Source organism: Hemicordylus capensis, chromosome 3, assembly GCF_027244095.1.
Source record: "Hemicordylus capensis ecotype Gifberg chromosome 3, rHemCap1.1.pri, whole genome shotgun sequence".
Lineage (NCBI taxonomy): Eukaryota > Metazoa > Chordata > Lepidosauria > Squamata > Cordylidae > Hemicordylus > Hemicordylus capensis.
Window position 1 is genome coordinate 314968596 of NC_069659.1, and position 14727 is coordinate 314983322.

General features: G+C 42.5%; 1 protein-coding gene across 2 annotated transcripts in view; it reads right to left on the reverse strand.

The window, feature by feature from the left end:
- Positions 1-14727, reverse strand: part of SLC9A9 (solute carrier family 9 member A9) — a 455942-nt gene that overhangs the window by 178225 nt on the left and 262990 nt on the right. For both annotated transcript variants that reach the window (XM_053308421.1, XM_053308419.1), the window contains 2 exons: positions 14532-14643; positions 701-854 (listed from right to left, as the gene is read on the reverse strand). In XM_053308421.1, coding sequence (XP_053164396.1) covers positions 701-854; positions 14532-14643 — 266 coding nt within the window. The remainder of the gene's footprint in view (positions 1-700; positions 855-14531; positions 14644-14727) is intronic.

The window sequence follows — 14727 nt, forward strand, 5'->3', positions numbered from 1 at the left end:
GCTTTACAATTTACAACAAATATAAATAATACAATGTCAACAGCACTGAAAACCCCTTCAAAAGAGACAACATCTATTAAAACCCAAAGCAAATCCACATTTAAATTTACAGTTAGTAAATTAACCAATTAATCATAATGATTTGTCAGATAATGCTTCCAGCTCTTCTTAAGAACATGCAATAAACAATGTGAAAAGTATCCATGATGACCAGTTGTGCCAACTACTTCCACTCACATTAGAGAGGAAAGTGAGGATCAGTACAAAATCCCATGACACATGGCAAATGACTAGTCCACATTCAATTGGTTAATCAGCCAAGGGCAAAGTTTGGATCAACAGCTACAAATAGCTCACCAACAACTGTCTTGCACTCAACACCTGAGCAAAAAATCTTCATGAATATGTTTAGGAGAACCCTTTATACCAAACAGCATAAACTGCCCCTGGAAAGCAAACTCAGTAGGAAAGCAAATGCTAAATGTAAACAAAATTCTGGAGATCATCATGGGATCCCCAGTCAAGATGAAACTTGACCTCATCAACTAAGTCCAGATTTATTCTTTTGGCAACCTCTGTGCATGGTCCCTTTATAAGAATTATTAACAAAGCGTATTGATAAGGAACATAATGCAGCAAGAATAATGGGTGAACAAAGCAATAATTCTTCAACATTAGATTATTATCCAACAACACTGACCTGATCTGGAGCCATGTAAGCATTGGTGTAGTGCCTCCTCCAAACACCCAGACTGTGAAGAACACAATTAGTAAAGTAGTTGTAAACATCATTTGCTTCGGTTGAGATTCTGTGTCCCGTATAGCCAGTGCAAATGCTATTGCACCACGTAAACCTTTGGAAGACAGGAGCGGTTGGGGGATGGAGATACAAACAACATGATGTAAAACATTTCAAGAAAAGAGCAAACTTTCAGCCCAAATTGTATTCTGGGGGTTTGGTAGGGAGCCTTGCCTGTCTATCAGAGATAGACCACAACATTAGATGAACAAACTAAGCTAGTTGTCATGTTTATGGGTAGTTTATGAGAAGCTTTCTATCTGATTCTGTACACACTCCCATTTTTAGCCTATGAGATCTCCCAGTTTTCTGTGCGTAGGTGTCTGTGTCCCTGTCAACTTCACAGTGCCTGGACTGATTTGAACCAAATTTGGTACTGTTGTAGGGACACATAGGGACACTCCAGTGACACCATTTGTAATGATGTCATCCATCCTGATTCAATATGCCAGATGCGTGAACATTTGAGGTGCAAGTGGGCTAACTTGTGGACTGCCCAACTGATTTGAACCAAATTTGGTACAATTGTAATGTGTCATGCATAGGGACACCTCTATGGTGTAGTTTGCGATGATGTCATCCACCCCAATTCAAGATGGTAGATGTATGAAGGTGTGAGATGCAATGGACTAATTTGTGAACCGTGTAACCAATTTGAACCAAATTTGCTATAACTGTAAGGACACACAGGGAAATCTCAATGGTGTAATTTGTACTGATGTCATCCACCCTTATTCAGGCTGGCAGACATGTGACCATTTGAGGTGCAAGTGGGCTAACTTGTGGGCCACCTAACCAATTTGAACCACATTTTGCTATAGTTATAGGGACGCATAGGGACACCTCAACAGCATAGTTTGTAATGATGTCATCTGCCCTGATTCAAGATTGCAGACACATGGATGTTTGAGGCAGAAGTTAGTAATTATCAATTAAGATTATAGTAAAAGGAAAGCAGGCAGATTAGTTCTTACCAGAACTTCTAGGGGCTATTCTCACGATCAGCCAAAATCGGGCTAAGGGAGCCTAGCCTGATTTTGGCTGATCGTGGGAGCCACCGGGCTCACAAGCGAGCCCGGTGGCTCCCAGGCGGTTAACCTGCCTAAATACCCCTCCCCTAAAACCAGGTTTGCGGAGCGAGCACTCCTCAAATCCATTTTTTAAATTGTGAGTAGCCGCAGCACGGCTCTGCGCTGTGGCTACTCACAAGGAGACCCCGGAGAGGAGGCGAAAAGCTGCCTCCCGGCTCTGGGAGTCTCACCAGCATGCCCTGCGCACTCGAGTGAGTTAAAAACAAGGTCAGAGGTGCCGGCAGTAATTGTGTGCCAAGCAGCAGCTGGGTCAGAGGGCAGGGCTCCCTCCTACCCAGCACCTGTACCCAGGTTTTTAATAAGGTAGGAGGGGAAGCGCTTCGACCTAGCAGCTGCTCAGCACACAGTCATTGCCAATGTCTCCGATCTTTTTAACTCATATGCTAGTAGAAAACTAGCATGTTATCCTAATTTGGGAGTGTGCACAGCTCCCAGATTAGGATGGGAGGCTTCTGCTACCCTATTCATAATTGTGGGAATGAGCCTACTGTCTGAGAAAATTCTCCCATGGTTATCCTTAAAAGGAACCCTGAAATTCCTCTTTGAATATCAGTACTCCCTGCTAACTGAGCAAAGAGACACCTTTTAAAGTGGTGATTCTCTTATATTTAGCAGGGGGAGAGCAACTGGTCCTATCCAACCCCAGCACAGCATCCCTCCAGTGGCTGTTGCTGGTATCTGCCTTATGTTTCTTTTTTAGATTGTGAGCCCTTTGGAGACAGGGGATCATCTTATCTATGTATTATTTATTTTTCTGTGTAAACTGCTTTGGGAACTTTGGTTGAAGAGTGGTATATACATGTCTGTAGTAGTAGTAGTAGTAGTTTGCTTTTGAAGCAGGAACTGAAAGGAAGTAGTAGTAGTTCCTTCTTGAAGGAACTGCAAAATTCTGTTTCAGATTTCATTTTGGTCTCAATCCTGAGTTTGGCAATAGAAGAGACTTCCAAAGGGTTAATAGTAGGAAATAACTCCCAAGTATGCAATTCCATATCTACTGAAATGTAAGAGGCAACTTGACACTTGGTGGAACCCCTTTCCCCCACAAAGGGGCCAAACATATGTGAGGGGTGAAATGGAAAGTTACCCTGAAAATCTACTTGAGCAAAGAACTAGTAAATCATTTTGAGAAACACTTGAGCTTTGTAATCTGTGGATGTTGCAGTATCTGTTTATTCAGCTGTCCTGTTGAATGCCTTTATGTAAAAGATGCTGTTCTGAAGAGTTAATGGCATGTGGATTTATTATTGAAGTGTTCACAAAACAGCATTCTAGAAATAATAGCACAACAATTTGAAGCTAAAAGGCTAGTGTTTATTTCATGTTTTGAATTGTGGTTCTTCAGGGAGAGAGAAAACCAGTGCCAAACCATTTCCTTTTTAGAAGTTTGTGTTTCTGCATACGGAGAATCACATTTCACTAATGCCATGTTGTAATGTTTAACTCATGTGCAATAAACTTTATAACACTTTAAAAAAACCTATGATGTTTTAACTAGTAATGTTTTTTTCAAATATTAAAACAGATTTTATGATACCTGCAAGACATGTTTTTGCTCATGATGGAATCTTATTTATATTCCAATTGATAATTACTTGGAAGGTGCCTCTCCTGATTTCAACTGAATTACCTCCAAGTAAGGATCCCTAGGGCAGTAGTTTTAGGACATTTTTGGAGGCACTGCATAGTACTCAACAGTGCTTTTGAGTCAATTTCTGTTGTCTTCTCACAGTACACCTACTGTGAGAAGACAACAGAAATTGACTCAAAAGCACTGTTTTATAGCCAAAACAGCCAAAAAACATGGTCCCATAAATGATTTTGTCATATACACAATTCTGTGTGACTTGGCTTTTGTAAGATGTTGTGTGAATAGTGTTTGAACACTGAAAGAGACAAGCAAAAAGCTGCTTCTTGCTCCATTCTGCACATGGCTTCAGCATTCACATGACTGACTGCCCAGTCCATATCACCAGAGGCTGCAAGGAAATCAACAGATGCTGACATTTTAACTTACAAAGCACGCATATAGCATTGGATGCACACGTGCATTTGCTGCATTCAAGAGCAAAGCAGTTGAGTGTTGCAGGGGGGTGGGGGGAATGGGACAATTTTCACCTATTTCCACTTCCCTCGGAAGCACTCTATGGCCCCTAAAAATATTTCCCTGAGAATCACACAGCCTTCAGATATATATATTCAGGGGTCAACAGTGCTCCCCGTAACAGGGAATTCCAGATATTATTGACTACAACTCCCAGCATCCCCAGCTAAAGGCCATTTCAGCTTGTGGTGTTGGGAGTTGTAGACCACATTTGGGATTCCCTGTTACAGGGTACACTGGTCACAGAGCACATCGGAGAGAAGGGGGTGGAAAACCACCCATTTGCAAGACCACCCTCGCTTTTACTCTGTAAAATGTCCCCCTGTGTGAGTTCTTTAATCTGGAGAATTGTTTTTCTGCATTGTCCTGTCAAGCAGGAAGGAGAATTTTAGCACACATCAGCTGCATGTATGCTAGAATGTGTGATTAAATGATTTGTATCTATTCACGGATGGACACAAAATGCTGGCTGCTAGGTGGTAATGCCCCTCTCTCAGAGTACCTTAGTTATGAAAGAGAGACTTCTCTTTGGTGATATTCCACATTGCTGTAACAAGTACCTGGACGATTAAACTGAGCACATGGGCTTTGAAGCTATAGACTCATGTTTTTAAGGGCTACTTACAGAGGCGTTCTTACCCCTGGACTTCAGGGCTAAAGTCCAGGGCCTCTACACCCCCTGGGGCTCCCCAAATCCTCTTTAGTCTCTCCTGGGTGGTGTGGTTTATGCTCTCAAGAACCTATGTGTAAAAAAATTATGCTTAACTTGCAGTTAGGTCCAGGCTCCAAAATTATCTAGGTGCACCTCTGGCCATTTATTTATTTAACATATTTTTATACCGCCCCAAACGGAAGTTCTCTGGGCAGTTTACAAGAGAATATAAACAGCCAAAAAAGATTTAAATTTAAAAGTTAAAACTATTAAAACACAATTAAAACACAATTAAAACTTAAGCATATGTATTTGACTTAAGTCAGGAAACCTTTATTCTAATTCTCTTTTTGTTTCATGTTTGGAGGTAAATGGGTAGCATTTTCATTTTAAAAGCCAGTGAACAAACATTCACCATTGCAAAGTAATGGGTAATTTTTTAAAAAAAATTTTTAATGCTTGAGACAATGGGTGCCCAATAAAATGTGACTTTAAACTTTAACATGGAGTTGCTTTTGCAGTGTTATAACCAATGTAGAGTTATACAGTATACACCTACAGAGACCAAATAAAGCTGCATTAAGGTAACAGTGGGGATGGAGCCAGATCCATGTATTAAAAGTTCCCCATAGAGTGGTAATAAGTAAGCTATGCATGGGCCAATGGTATAGTGTATTTACCAAAGTACACCCCCCTCGTCTCCTGGATATACAAAAGAAACAACATTATTTTGCACATGGAAGAGGCTTTGCAGCATGCACATGTGATTGTTTTCAAGAAAAATGCAATGCAAATTGTAAACACTGTGTGTAATGATGAGCAGGTCCTCTAAATTAAACCAGTAATTCACGCAAAGTTCAGGGAACACTTTATAGATATGCATGAATTTCATATAAGCCTCCCGTCACATCAGTGATGGGAGGTTTATAGAAAGGTATAGTGATATTTGTTTCTCTAACCAATAAAATCCAACTGCATAAGGTGGCCTTTAAGAGTGCACAGCACTACTGAGAATGCTTGTTTATGCACTACAGCTCCTATCATCTTCAGCTACAATAAACTGCAGATTGGCTACTAACAACAGGCTGCCCAGTCCTGAGTTAGAGTGTAATAATAATAAGGCATACTGAAATCTTCCTATGCAGCAAGGAATATACACTACTATTTTCATAAACATGAATTTGCATGTAGGTGTACTTGTTCTTGGCTTACTTTATATCTTCAAGATAATTTCAGAAACACTTGCCTTAGATACTTTGTGCAGAATCCTGCTATGCTGGAAAGCTGAACTGTTGTAAAGTACTTGGCACCTTAAAAGTGAGGGATTTTTTTTGAAAATTGAATTTATGGCCCACCCCATCCCAAAAGCTTGGGCAGGTAACAAAACTATGGACATGCCTATGCTAAGATTGCACCTGCAGGCACATAGAACCCCAGAAGGGCATCTGGTACTGGTGATTATGCCTGATTGGTACGTCCTGTGACCTGTAACCATTGTAACATATAAATCATATGAGGGTCATCTGTGCAAAGATTCCAGATGTGAGCCCTGGAACATTGGGCTCACCCTTCAGGGCTGTGAGCAGGGGCACACATCCCCACATTGGTGTGAGGGCTGGCAGGGCACAGGGTTTGACAGCAGCTTCGCGGTAGTCACCAAGGCTGGAAAGCACTCGCCAAGGTACCCATCCCCATGGCATTCCTGCATAGAGCTTCCTCCCTCATTCCCTGTAGTCTGCCATTCTCATGAGAGAGTGTTCCATGGGGTAATGGGCTAGGTCTCCAGCATGATATTGTCTGAGATGTGTCATCGCAGATGGCCCGTCTCATGAGCAAGATTTAGGGAGCAAATATCCCCGAAGAGGAAGGGGATGGCTGCCCCTTCTCCAGCCTATATGTGAAAATAATAGAACGTTGCTGCTCTGCCTTTTATACTTGACCCTGGGTCCTCCCCCACCGGAAAATGTTCCCCTCCTGGTGCTGTGATGGGGGTACCCTGCTTATGTTACTACTTGGAGTGTTTGTGCTTGTGAACACATGACTGCTGCTCTCTTCTCGGAGAGCAGAACACTCGGTCCCCATCCTGTCATCCTGTGCCCTCACCTCCACTTGCAAGGTGGAGGGAGCAAGGGACAGAGTGGGAATCAGGCTGCCCCCAAGTGACTGTGCATCTTGACAGGCTGACAAGTGCAAGATGGAGTGTGGCAGCATCCCTGTACCTTGGCAACTCCATAGCTGCATAACTGAAAGGAGGAGCGGGGCTGGTTTTCCAAAAGGCTGCCAGCGAGAAACACCAAAAGTTTGGAGAAGTCATGTCCTTGGGTGGGTCTGCACCACCGCCTCTATGTTAGAGATTTGAAAATCGGCACAAAACTGTGGTTATAACTGTACCAGAAGTTGGACGTAATGCTTCGCCAGCAAAACCTCAGTTATCAGTGGTCAACTTTAAAGATAACTGAAGGTTCAAACTGGAGTTTGGTGAGGCAAACCTGAGGTAATTTTTGGCCCATAACTGTGGTTTCACGAGTTTGGGCATAACAGAGTTACAACCTCGGTCACGATTAACTGCAGTTAGCTGTTATAACTGAATGCGGCTATATACTATCATTCTTGATGAGGTAAAGTCAAAAGGAGAGAACATATCACTGGTTATTGTTCCAGGGTGCAATGTATAATGGTAGCATGATTCTAAAGATGCCAAATCAGAAGTAAGTTCTAGGGATGTCAGTGGGGCTTATTTCCTAGTAAGTATGTATGTGTTTTATAGTTGCTTCTCTCATACACACAAAGAAAACTTATGTAGAGTGAACTAAAGGTTTATTCAGCTTCATTTTCTCCTTCTTCTTTCCCTCACTTTTCTTTTCTGACTTCCCCACCTCCCACTCTCTACAGGATCCTCCTGGGACAAACATCCAAACAACAAAACACAAAAGACAGCTAGATAGAATACAAAAGCATGCTTAGGATTGCAGCACACAATCACATCCTGGAAAATGCTTGTTTTTCCAGTGTTCCCCAGGACATCATTAAATATTGATTGGGGCACATCTAGATGTTAAATTATGCTGAGATGTTCCTGTCACAAATGATGCTTTAAAATCACCCTTAATCGCAAGATCTCATAAGAACAAACATAGACCCCTGTTTGATCAGCAGTCTGTTTCCCACAGTGGTCATACATGCCTCTGGGAAGCTTACAAGTCTATTGAGATGAAGTCAACAGCCCTGATGTTGTACCCAGAAATGGGTACTCTGAACATGGAGGATCTACATAGTCATCATGACTATCAGCGATCTTTCCTCCATGTCTAAGCTCCCTTTAAGGAAACTAAGCTAGTGACCATCTCCACAGCCTATGGCAGTACTTATATATGGACATAGGAAATGCCCTGCTGGACCAGGCTGAGGCCAATCTAGTCCAGCATCCTGCTTTACACAGTGGCCAACCAGGTGCATTTGGGAAGCCTGCAGGTTGATAGGGCAACCACCTCCTCTTCTTGGTGTTCCCTAGCCCCTGGTGATCAGGGGCATGCCACCTCTGAGCCTGATGGAAAAATACACTATCCAGGCTGGTAGCCATTGCTAGTCCTATCCTCCATAAATCTGTCTAATCCCTTTTAAAAACCCACTTACTGGTGGCCATCACCATACCCAGCAGCAGCAAATTCCACAACTTAACTATACCTTGTTGCTGTTCTCATGCGCAGCCAAGACTGAGCAAAGAAAGCCAAGCCTGGTCTTGGCTGTGCGGGAGAACCACCAGGATTGCACCTGATCCCGGTGGCTCTCCGGCAGCAACCGCGCCTCTCAAATGAGGTTAAGGGAGTAAGTGCTCCCTTAGCTCCATTTTCTAGATTGTGCAGTGCCGGCTGCTTTCGGCCAATGCTGCAACACTGACAGGCGCCCGCCCATCTCTGGGGGTATTACCACAATGCACCACACACTCGTGCGGTGCATTGTGGGAGTTCTGGGAGCCTGAGTTGCCGGGGGAAGCAGTGCTGTGTCACGGTGTGTGGGATCTCACACCCCGGCAGCTGGCTCATCTGCGGGGAAGGCAAGTTTCTGCTGCCTTCCTCACTGCCCACGCTGAAGCCCTCTCACACAATTGTGAGAAAGGGCTCATTGTGTAAAGAAGTATTTCCTTTTGTCTGTCCTGTGTGTCCCATAACTGAATTTCTACAAGCTGACCCCGGGGTCCTAATATTATGTGAGAGGAAGAAAACCCTCTTTCCATCCACTTGATGCACACTGTGCATAATCTTAAACACCTCTATGATGTCCCCCCTCACTCGCCTTGTTTCTAAACTAAAAGGGCCCAAACATTGTCATCTTTCCTCATAAGGGAATCACTACAACCCCCTGATCATGTTGGGTGCCCTGTTCTGCACCTTTTCTAGCTCTGCATTATCTTTTTAAGATGCACTTGCCATTAATTATGCACTATATAGCTTTCCCTGAGAGCTTTGGATTGGGGAATGTATGAGTAGCTGCTTGACTCCACTTCCTACCTCTCTCTCTCTCTCTCTCTCATTGCTGCTGAAGCTAAAGAAGAAAAAGAAATTTTGCAACACACAAGCCTGCAAAGTATGTCTCTTGTCCCAGTAGCATTGCCTCTCTTGCTTCCCTAGATTCTTGTCTCACTGCTCCATCATAACTACATTATTTCAGCATGGTATATAAGCCTCTAATTAGGAATGATTCCTAACAATAGTTCTAATGAAGTCATAATTAGAATATTGCATGTAGATTAGAGTGTCCTTGTTCAGGGTGTGCCTGTAAATAAATAATGAGCAAAACCATTGGTTTAACCTCTTTAGGATGTGATCATTATATGAGCCTTTTACATATTTTATGTGCTTTGACCTGAAAATCACTAGATTCACTCCGAAACTAAGGGAAAGTTGGTTTCTAACCAAGAGAAAGCATAGGACTGTCTGCTATAGGAATATGGATCATTAAAATATATAGTAAATGCTGAGATACTAAAAACAGCATAATGTATAGCCAAGAGATTCCCTAAGTAGCATACCCCTGACAAGTGAGCATAGAGACACTTTTTAAAGTGGTAAAGGTAAAGTGTGTCGTCAAGTCGATTTCGACTCCTGATGCCCACAGAACCCTGTGGTTTTGTTTTGGTAGAATACAGGAGGGGTTTATCATTGCCTCCTCCTGCGCAGTATGAGATGATGCCTTTCAGCATCTTCCTAGATCGCTGCTGCCTGATATAGTACCAGTGGGGATTTGAACCGGCAACCTTCTCCTTGTTAGTCAAGCATTTCCCTGTTGCACCACTTAAAGTGGCAGATGGCATATATTTCACAGGGGGATGGCAACTGGCCCTATTGAGCACAGAATAGTGTCCATCCCACTGGTGCTGATGTCTGCTTTGTATTTCCTTTTAGACAGGAAGCCCCCCTTGGAACATATTCTCATTCCTGTTACTAAATAAATGGCTTTGGGATCATCTTTGTTAAAAAGTGGTAAATCTATATTCCAAATAACAATACCACAGCTCATTGACATGAAAAGATTGTGCAACCAGTAGAATTGTGTGAGAGTTAATGAGGCTATTCTCACGATCAGGTGAAATTGGGCTAGGGGAGCCTAGCCCGATTTTGCCTGACTGTGAGAACCACCGGGTTCGCAAGTGAGCCCGGTGGCCTCCAGGCGGTTAACCCACCAAACTACCCCACCCCTTAAACCGGGTTTGTGGAGCGAGCACTTCACAAACCCAGTATTTTTGCTCGTGAGTTGCCGCGGCACGGCTCTGTGTCATGACTACTCATGAGGAGACCCCTGACCGGGAGGCTGAAAAGAAGCCTCCCGGCTCGGGGGTCTCTCCAGCATGCCCTGCGCGCCCGCGCAAGGCATGCTGGAGCTTCTGGGGGGTTGCAGTCCCTGATCCCCCCAGCTCCCGCTGGCTCCATAATGGAGCCGCCAGTTGCGTGGGCAGCTGATCTGTCCACCCAGGGCTGCTGCCCTGCTTGTCCGCTCTCCCCACAGACGAGCAGGGCGGCAGCTTTAATCATGAGAAGAGCCTCAATATGTTATACATCCCCAAAGCCACTACTCAGAGTGGTAAGAAATTCTAGGGGTGCATGGCTTCTCAGACTCTGACTCTGGCTTCTCATTGAAGAGAGATAACTGGACACACATGGTGTCTTTGCCTTTTGATTTATTTAGAAGAAGAGCACAAGATGGAGCTGGAATAGCAGCTGAGAAATTCTTCAGGCACAGAGACAGGTTTTATCATTTTCCAGAAAGCAGAACCTTGAACTCTTAAGTTGCCTCAGTTTTCCTGATTTTAAAATGCCCCCCGCCCCTGAAGCTCAGCTCATGAAGTAAAGAGATCTTAAATGAGGCTGAACAGTGGTAAGAAAAAGCATAGTAAAATTTATATATCTATCTATCTGTCTGTCTGTCTACCTATCTACCTACTGCTCACGTTTTACTGCATTGTGAATATTACAGAGACATAAGACGCCAACAAATTGCCGCACTTTTGATTAATTTTCCAGGTCGTGGAGAGGATTTTTATTTAAACTATTTGCTCACTAATCCTAATTCGGATGTTATTCATATCGTGGCCAAATATTGTTATATAATATGCCAAATACGTATAAATGTAGTCTGATTTTATATTATCATCTTATTAGTATTATCATTATCATTGCTATTTTAATATTGTTGTATTGCTGGTCTACGACCAAAATAAAGTTTTACTTACTTACTGTTAGCTTATTATATGCACACCAGCCTTCAAAAGACACACACACACACAAACACATATCAGCTGCTTCCAAAGCTACTCCTTACATAACCATCTCTGGAACCAGGGATCCAGGGAGGAATCACCTTGCACCTCACCCAGCCCAAATCAGGTTGATTCTATTTTAATTTGATAAGACCCTTTATGGCCTCCCCCATTGATAATCCAGTCAGACCCATTAAGCCCACATTTCAGGGGGCATGTTCAGAAAATTTGGATTCCGATTCAGATATGACCAAATCCGATGAACTGTTATTAACATTCCTTTGTCAGACCCAGGCATACTGACCAGGCATTCATAGGGCAAAAATCATAGTGAGCAATCATGAACAACCCTACTCCTTTGCTCTTTTGAGGCGACAATATTGCTATTTCTACTCTCTGTTGGTATTCACATGGGGATAAAAAGAATTTCGGCAATTTAAAAAAGCAATATCTTGCCTCTTTTTCTACATTTGTAGTAAGTGGGACATGTGCTCCATCTGGCTCTGAAAGGTGGAGTTTGGGTGGAATACTGCACCATATCTGGTGCAGTAGGCTGGTGCACATTCAGAAAATTTGGATTCCGATTCAGATATGACCAAATCCGATGTCAACAATGTTGGATTTGGATGCAGTGGGCTTTGGCAATGTCAGATATTGGGTCAGATTTGGAATGTGTATCTGAATTTCAACTTAAATTTGGCTGTCCCCCCATAGCAATCAGTGGGGAAATTAAAAAATCACCACAAATCATGGGTTGGTCCTAGAGCCAACCTCCATATGTATGTGTGTGGGGGGTGGGTGGGGGGGGGTGGAAGGTCAGGGTGAATTTAAGGTGAATTTAAGTGAATTTTAAGGAAATTCATCAATACCCTGATTTTTTGGTGAATTTTTGTAATTTTTGTTATAAATTGCTGAAAATGGTGAAATCTCACTTGTTTCAGGTCAGAACTTTACAAAAACTTCTGAAAGTTTTCTTCAAGGTTATGGGTCAGTCCTCTGGTTTTTGGCAAATTTTTGTTTTTTTGTTTTTGGCTAAGAATTGTGAAATCTGGCTTATTTTATTTTTACTGACTGTAATGGGGAAGACAAAAATTAATATAAAATCAAAGGAATGTCCTTTTCCCTCCACATGGGGGTGGCATGGTGATCCTAGGGAGGGCTTCAGATCTAGAACTTTTTTTGTAAAGTTCTGGCTTGAAACAAGCCAGTTTTAACCCCTTTTTTCAATTTTATCCCTCCCCCCAAATCCCCCAGATTTTTCAATTTTTAGCTATTTCTTATTTTTCTTCAAAAATTCACCAAAAATCAGAGGAGTGATCCATATCTTTGGAAAAAACAAACAAACAAACAAACAAACAAACAAACAAACACAACAGCTACTACTACTACTACTACTACTACCACCACCACCACTACTACAACTCAAGAGACTTGCCAATGTGGACTTCATGTGTGATTTTTAATGAGAATTTACAAGTCACCATCTGGTGATTTTTAGTGATCCCCCCCCCATTTCCCCATTCACTTCTATGGGGGAAAACCTTACTTTCTGAAGGTTTTTAATGGTGGTTACTTCCATGTTGTACACTTGACATGATTTCAGTATGAATTCTGGTCTTTTTTTAAACTGATTTTGCAAATTTCAGATGAATTCTGACATTTCCATTCTGACTTTACAGAGCCCTAGCATGATGAAATGCTCCTTGGTTGATCACTGCCATCTGCCACTTAAGAGTCATCCCCTTCTGAAATAACTCCCATCACACCTCATTTTTTTAAAGTTTTGCATTTTTCTCAAGCTTTCCCTCCCGCCCTTAAAAACATGAAAAATAACCAAAGAACATGATTTTAGCCACTCTATCCCACCAAAATATGTCATGGGCTCCATTTTGTGAATCCCGATATTCTGAATTATTTCTGAAATTATTTTTGATATTTCAAAATTAATTCTGACTTTGCCGATCTGATTTTGGGGTGGGTGGGTGGGTTTGGATTTTACCAGTTTTTACTGATTTTGCACAATTTTGGATAAAATCCAAATTTTTGAATCCAAATTTGCACAGGCCTATCAGTTTGCCCGGACACTAGGAACCACTGACTTGTCTGCCTGCCTATCTATATAATACATTGTAAAAGTCTAATGTAATCATTATGTCCTTATGATATGTCCCTCAACAAAACCCAAACAGTTGATCAATTTGCATTTCATCAGAGGAATGTTGGAAGCTGCCTTATACCAAGTCAGACTTCTGGTCTATCTAACTCAGTCTACACTGTCTACACTGACTTTCAGTGGCTTTCTGAGGTTTCAGGCAGGAGTCTTTCCCAGCCCTACTTGGAGTTGCCAGGGGTTGAACCTGGGTCCTTCTGCCTGCAGTGCAGATGTTCTAGTACTGAGTGATGGCTCCATTCTTGATAGAGGCATTGCCATCTTTCTCTCGATTATCCCTGTGTTTGTTTATGGTCCAGCTGAGACACTTAACCAAGTGGTGGCAATATTTACATGGTGATGGAGTGGGCAGGTGCCCCTCCCCTTCAGCATGCACTCCAATATGTGACATAGGTACTCCTTCAGGGGGTCACAAATAGTTTTGCGAGGAGGAAAAACAACGAAGAAAACACTATAAAGCACACGGGAAGGGGCAGTGTGTACAGGCTGATGTAATTCAAATGCTTCCTGCATGGAGCGGGGAGAAGGCAAATGCCTGTCAGTTTCCCTACTACATGAAAACTGTAAGCACGGGGCTATCAACATTCTAAAATGAGTGAGTCAGTTCCCAAAAGATAAGGTAGCCATTCTGCAATAGGGTGATAATGAGTTACTTTCATTTTCTCAGCCAAGCTGCTGCTTTCAAGTCCCCTTCATCAGCTTCCATAATGGGCAGGCTGCACCTTGGTGATTAAAATGATTAAAATCATTTCTACACATCAGCACAGGACAGAGGCAATGCTTTCTGAAGTGATGATAAATCTCTCCAGGGAATTTTGTGGATCATGGAGCAGCTCGGTAGAGTATCTTTCCGGTAGTGTGGTAGAGTATCTTTCCTTCCCCCTTCCTTTACAAGAAACTCCAACCTTTCTGTGTATGCTTTGCTTTTCAGCAAGAGGTCCAGTGGCTGAAGCAATCAACTTACCCGAGAACATCATCATATGCTGAAAATTCCTGGGGATCTTTTGTTTTCGGCCCAAGTTGAGAATGAAGGAAAGTGGGTATATGTTACAGGCTCTTGCTATAAAAATGGCCACCTACAATTATTTGGAGGAAGAAGTTGAGGAAAAATAAGGAGGGAAAGGGCAAAACTAGATGAAGATATGTTGAACTTATGTTCT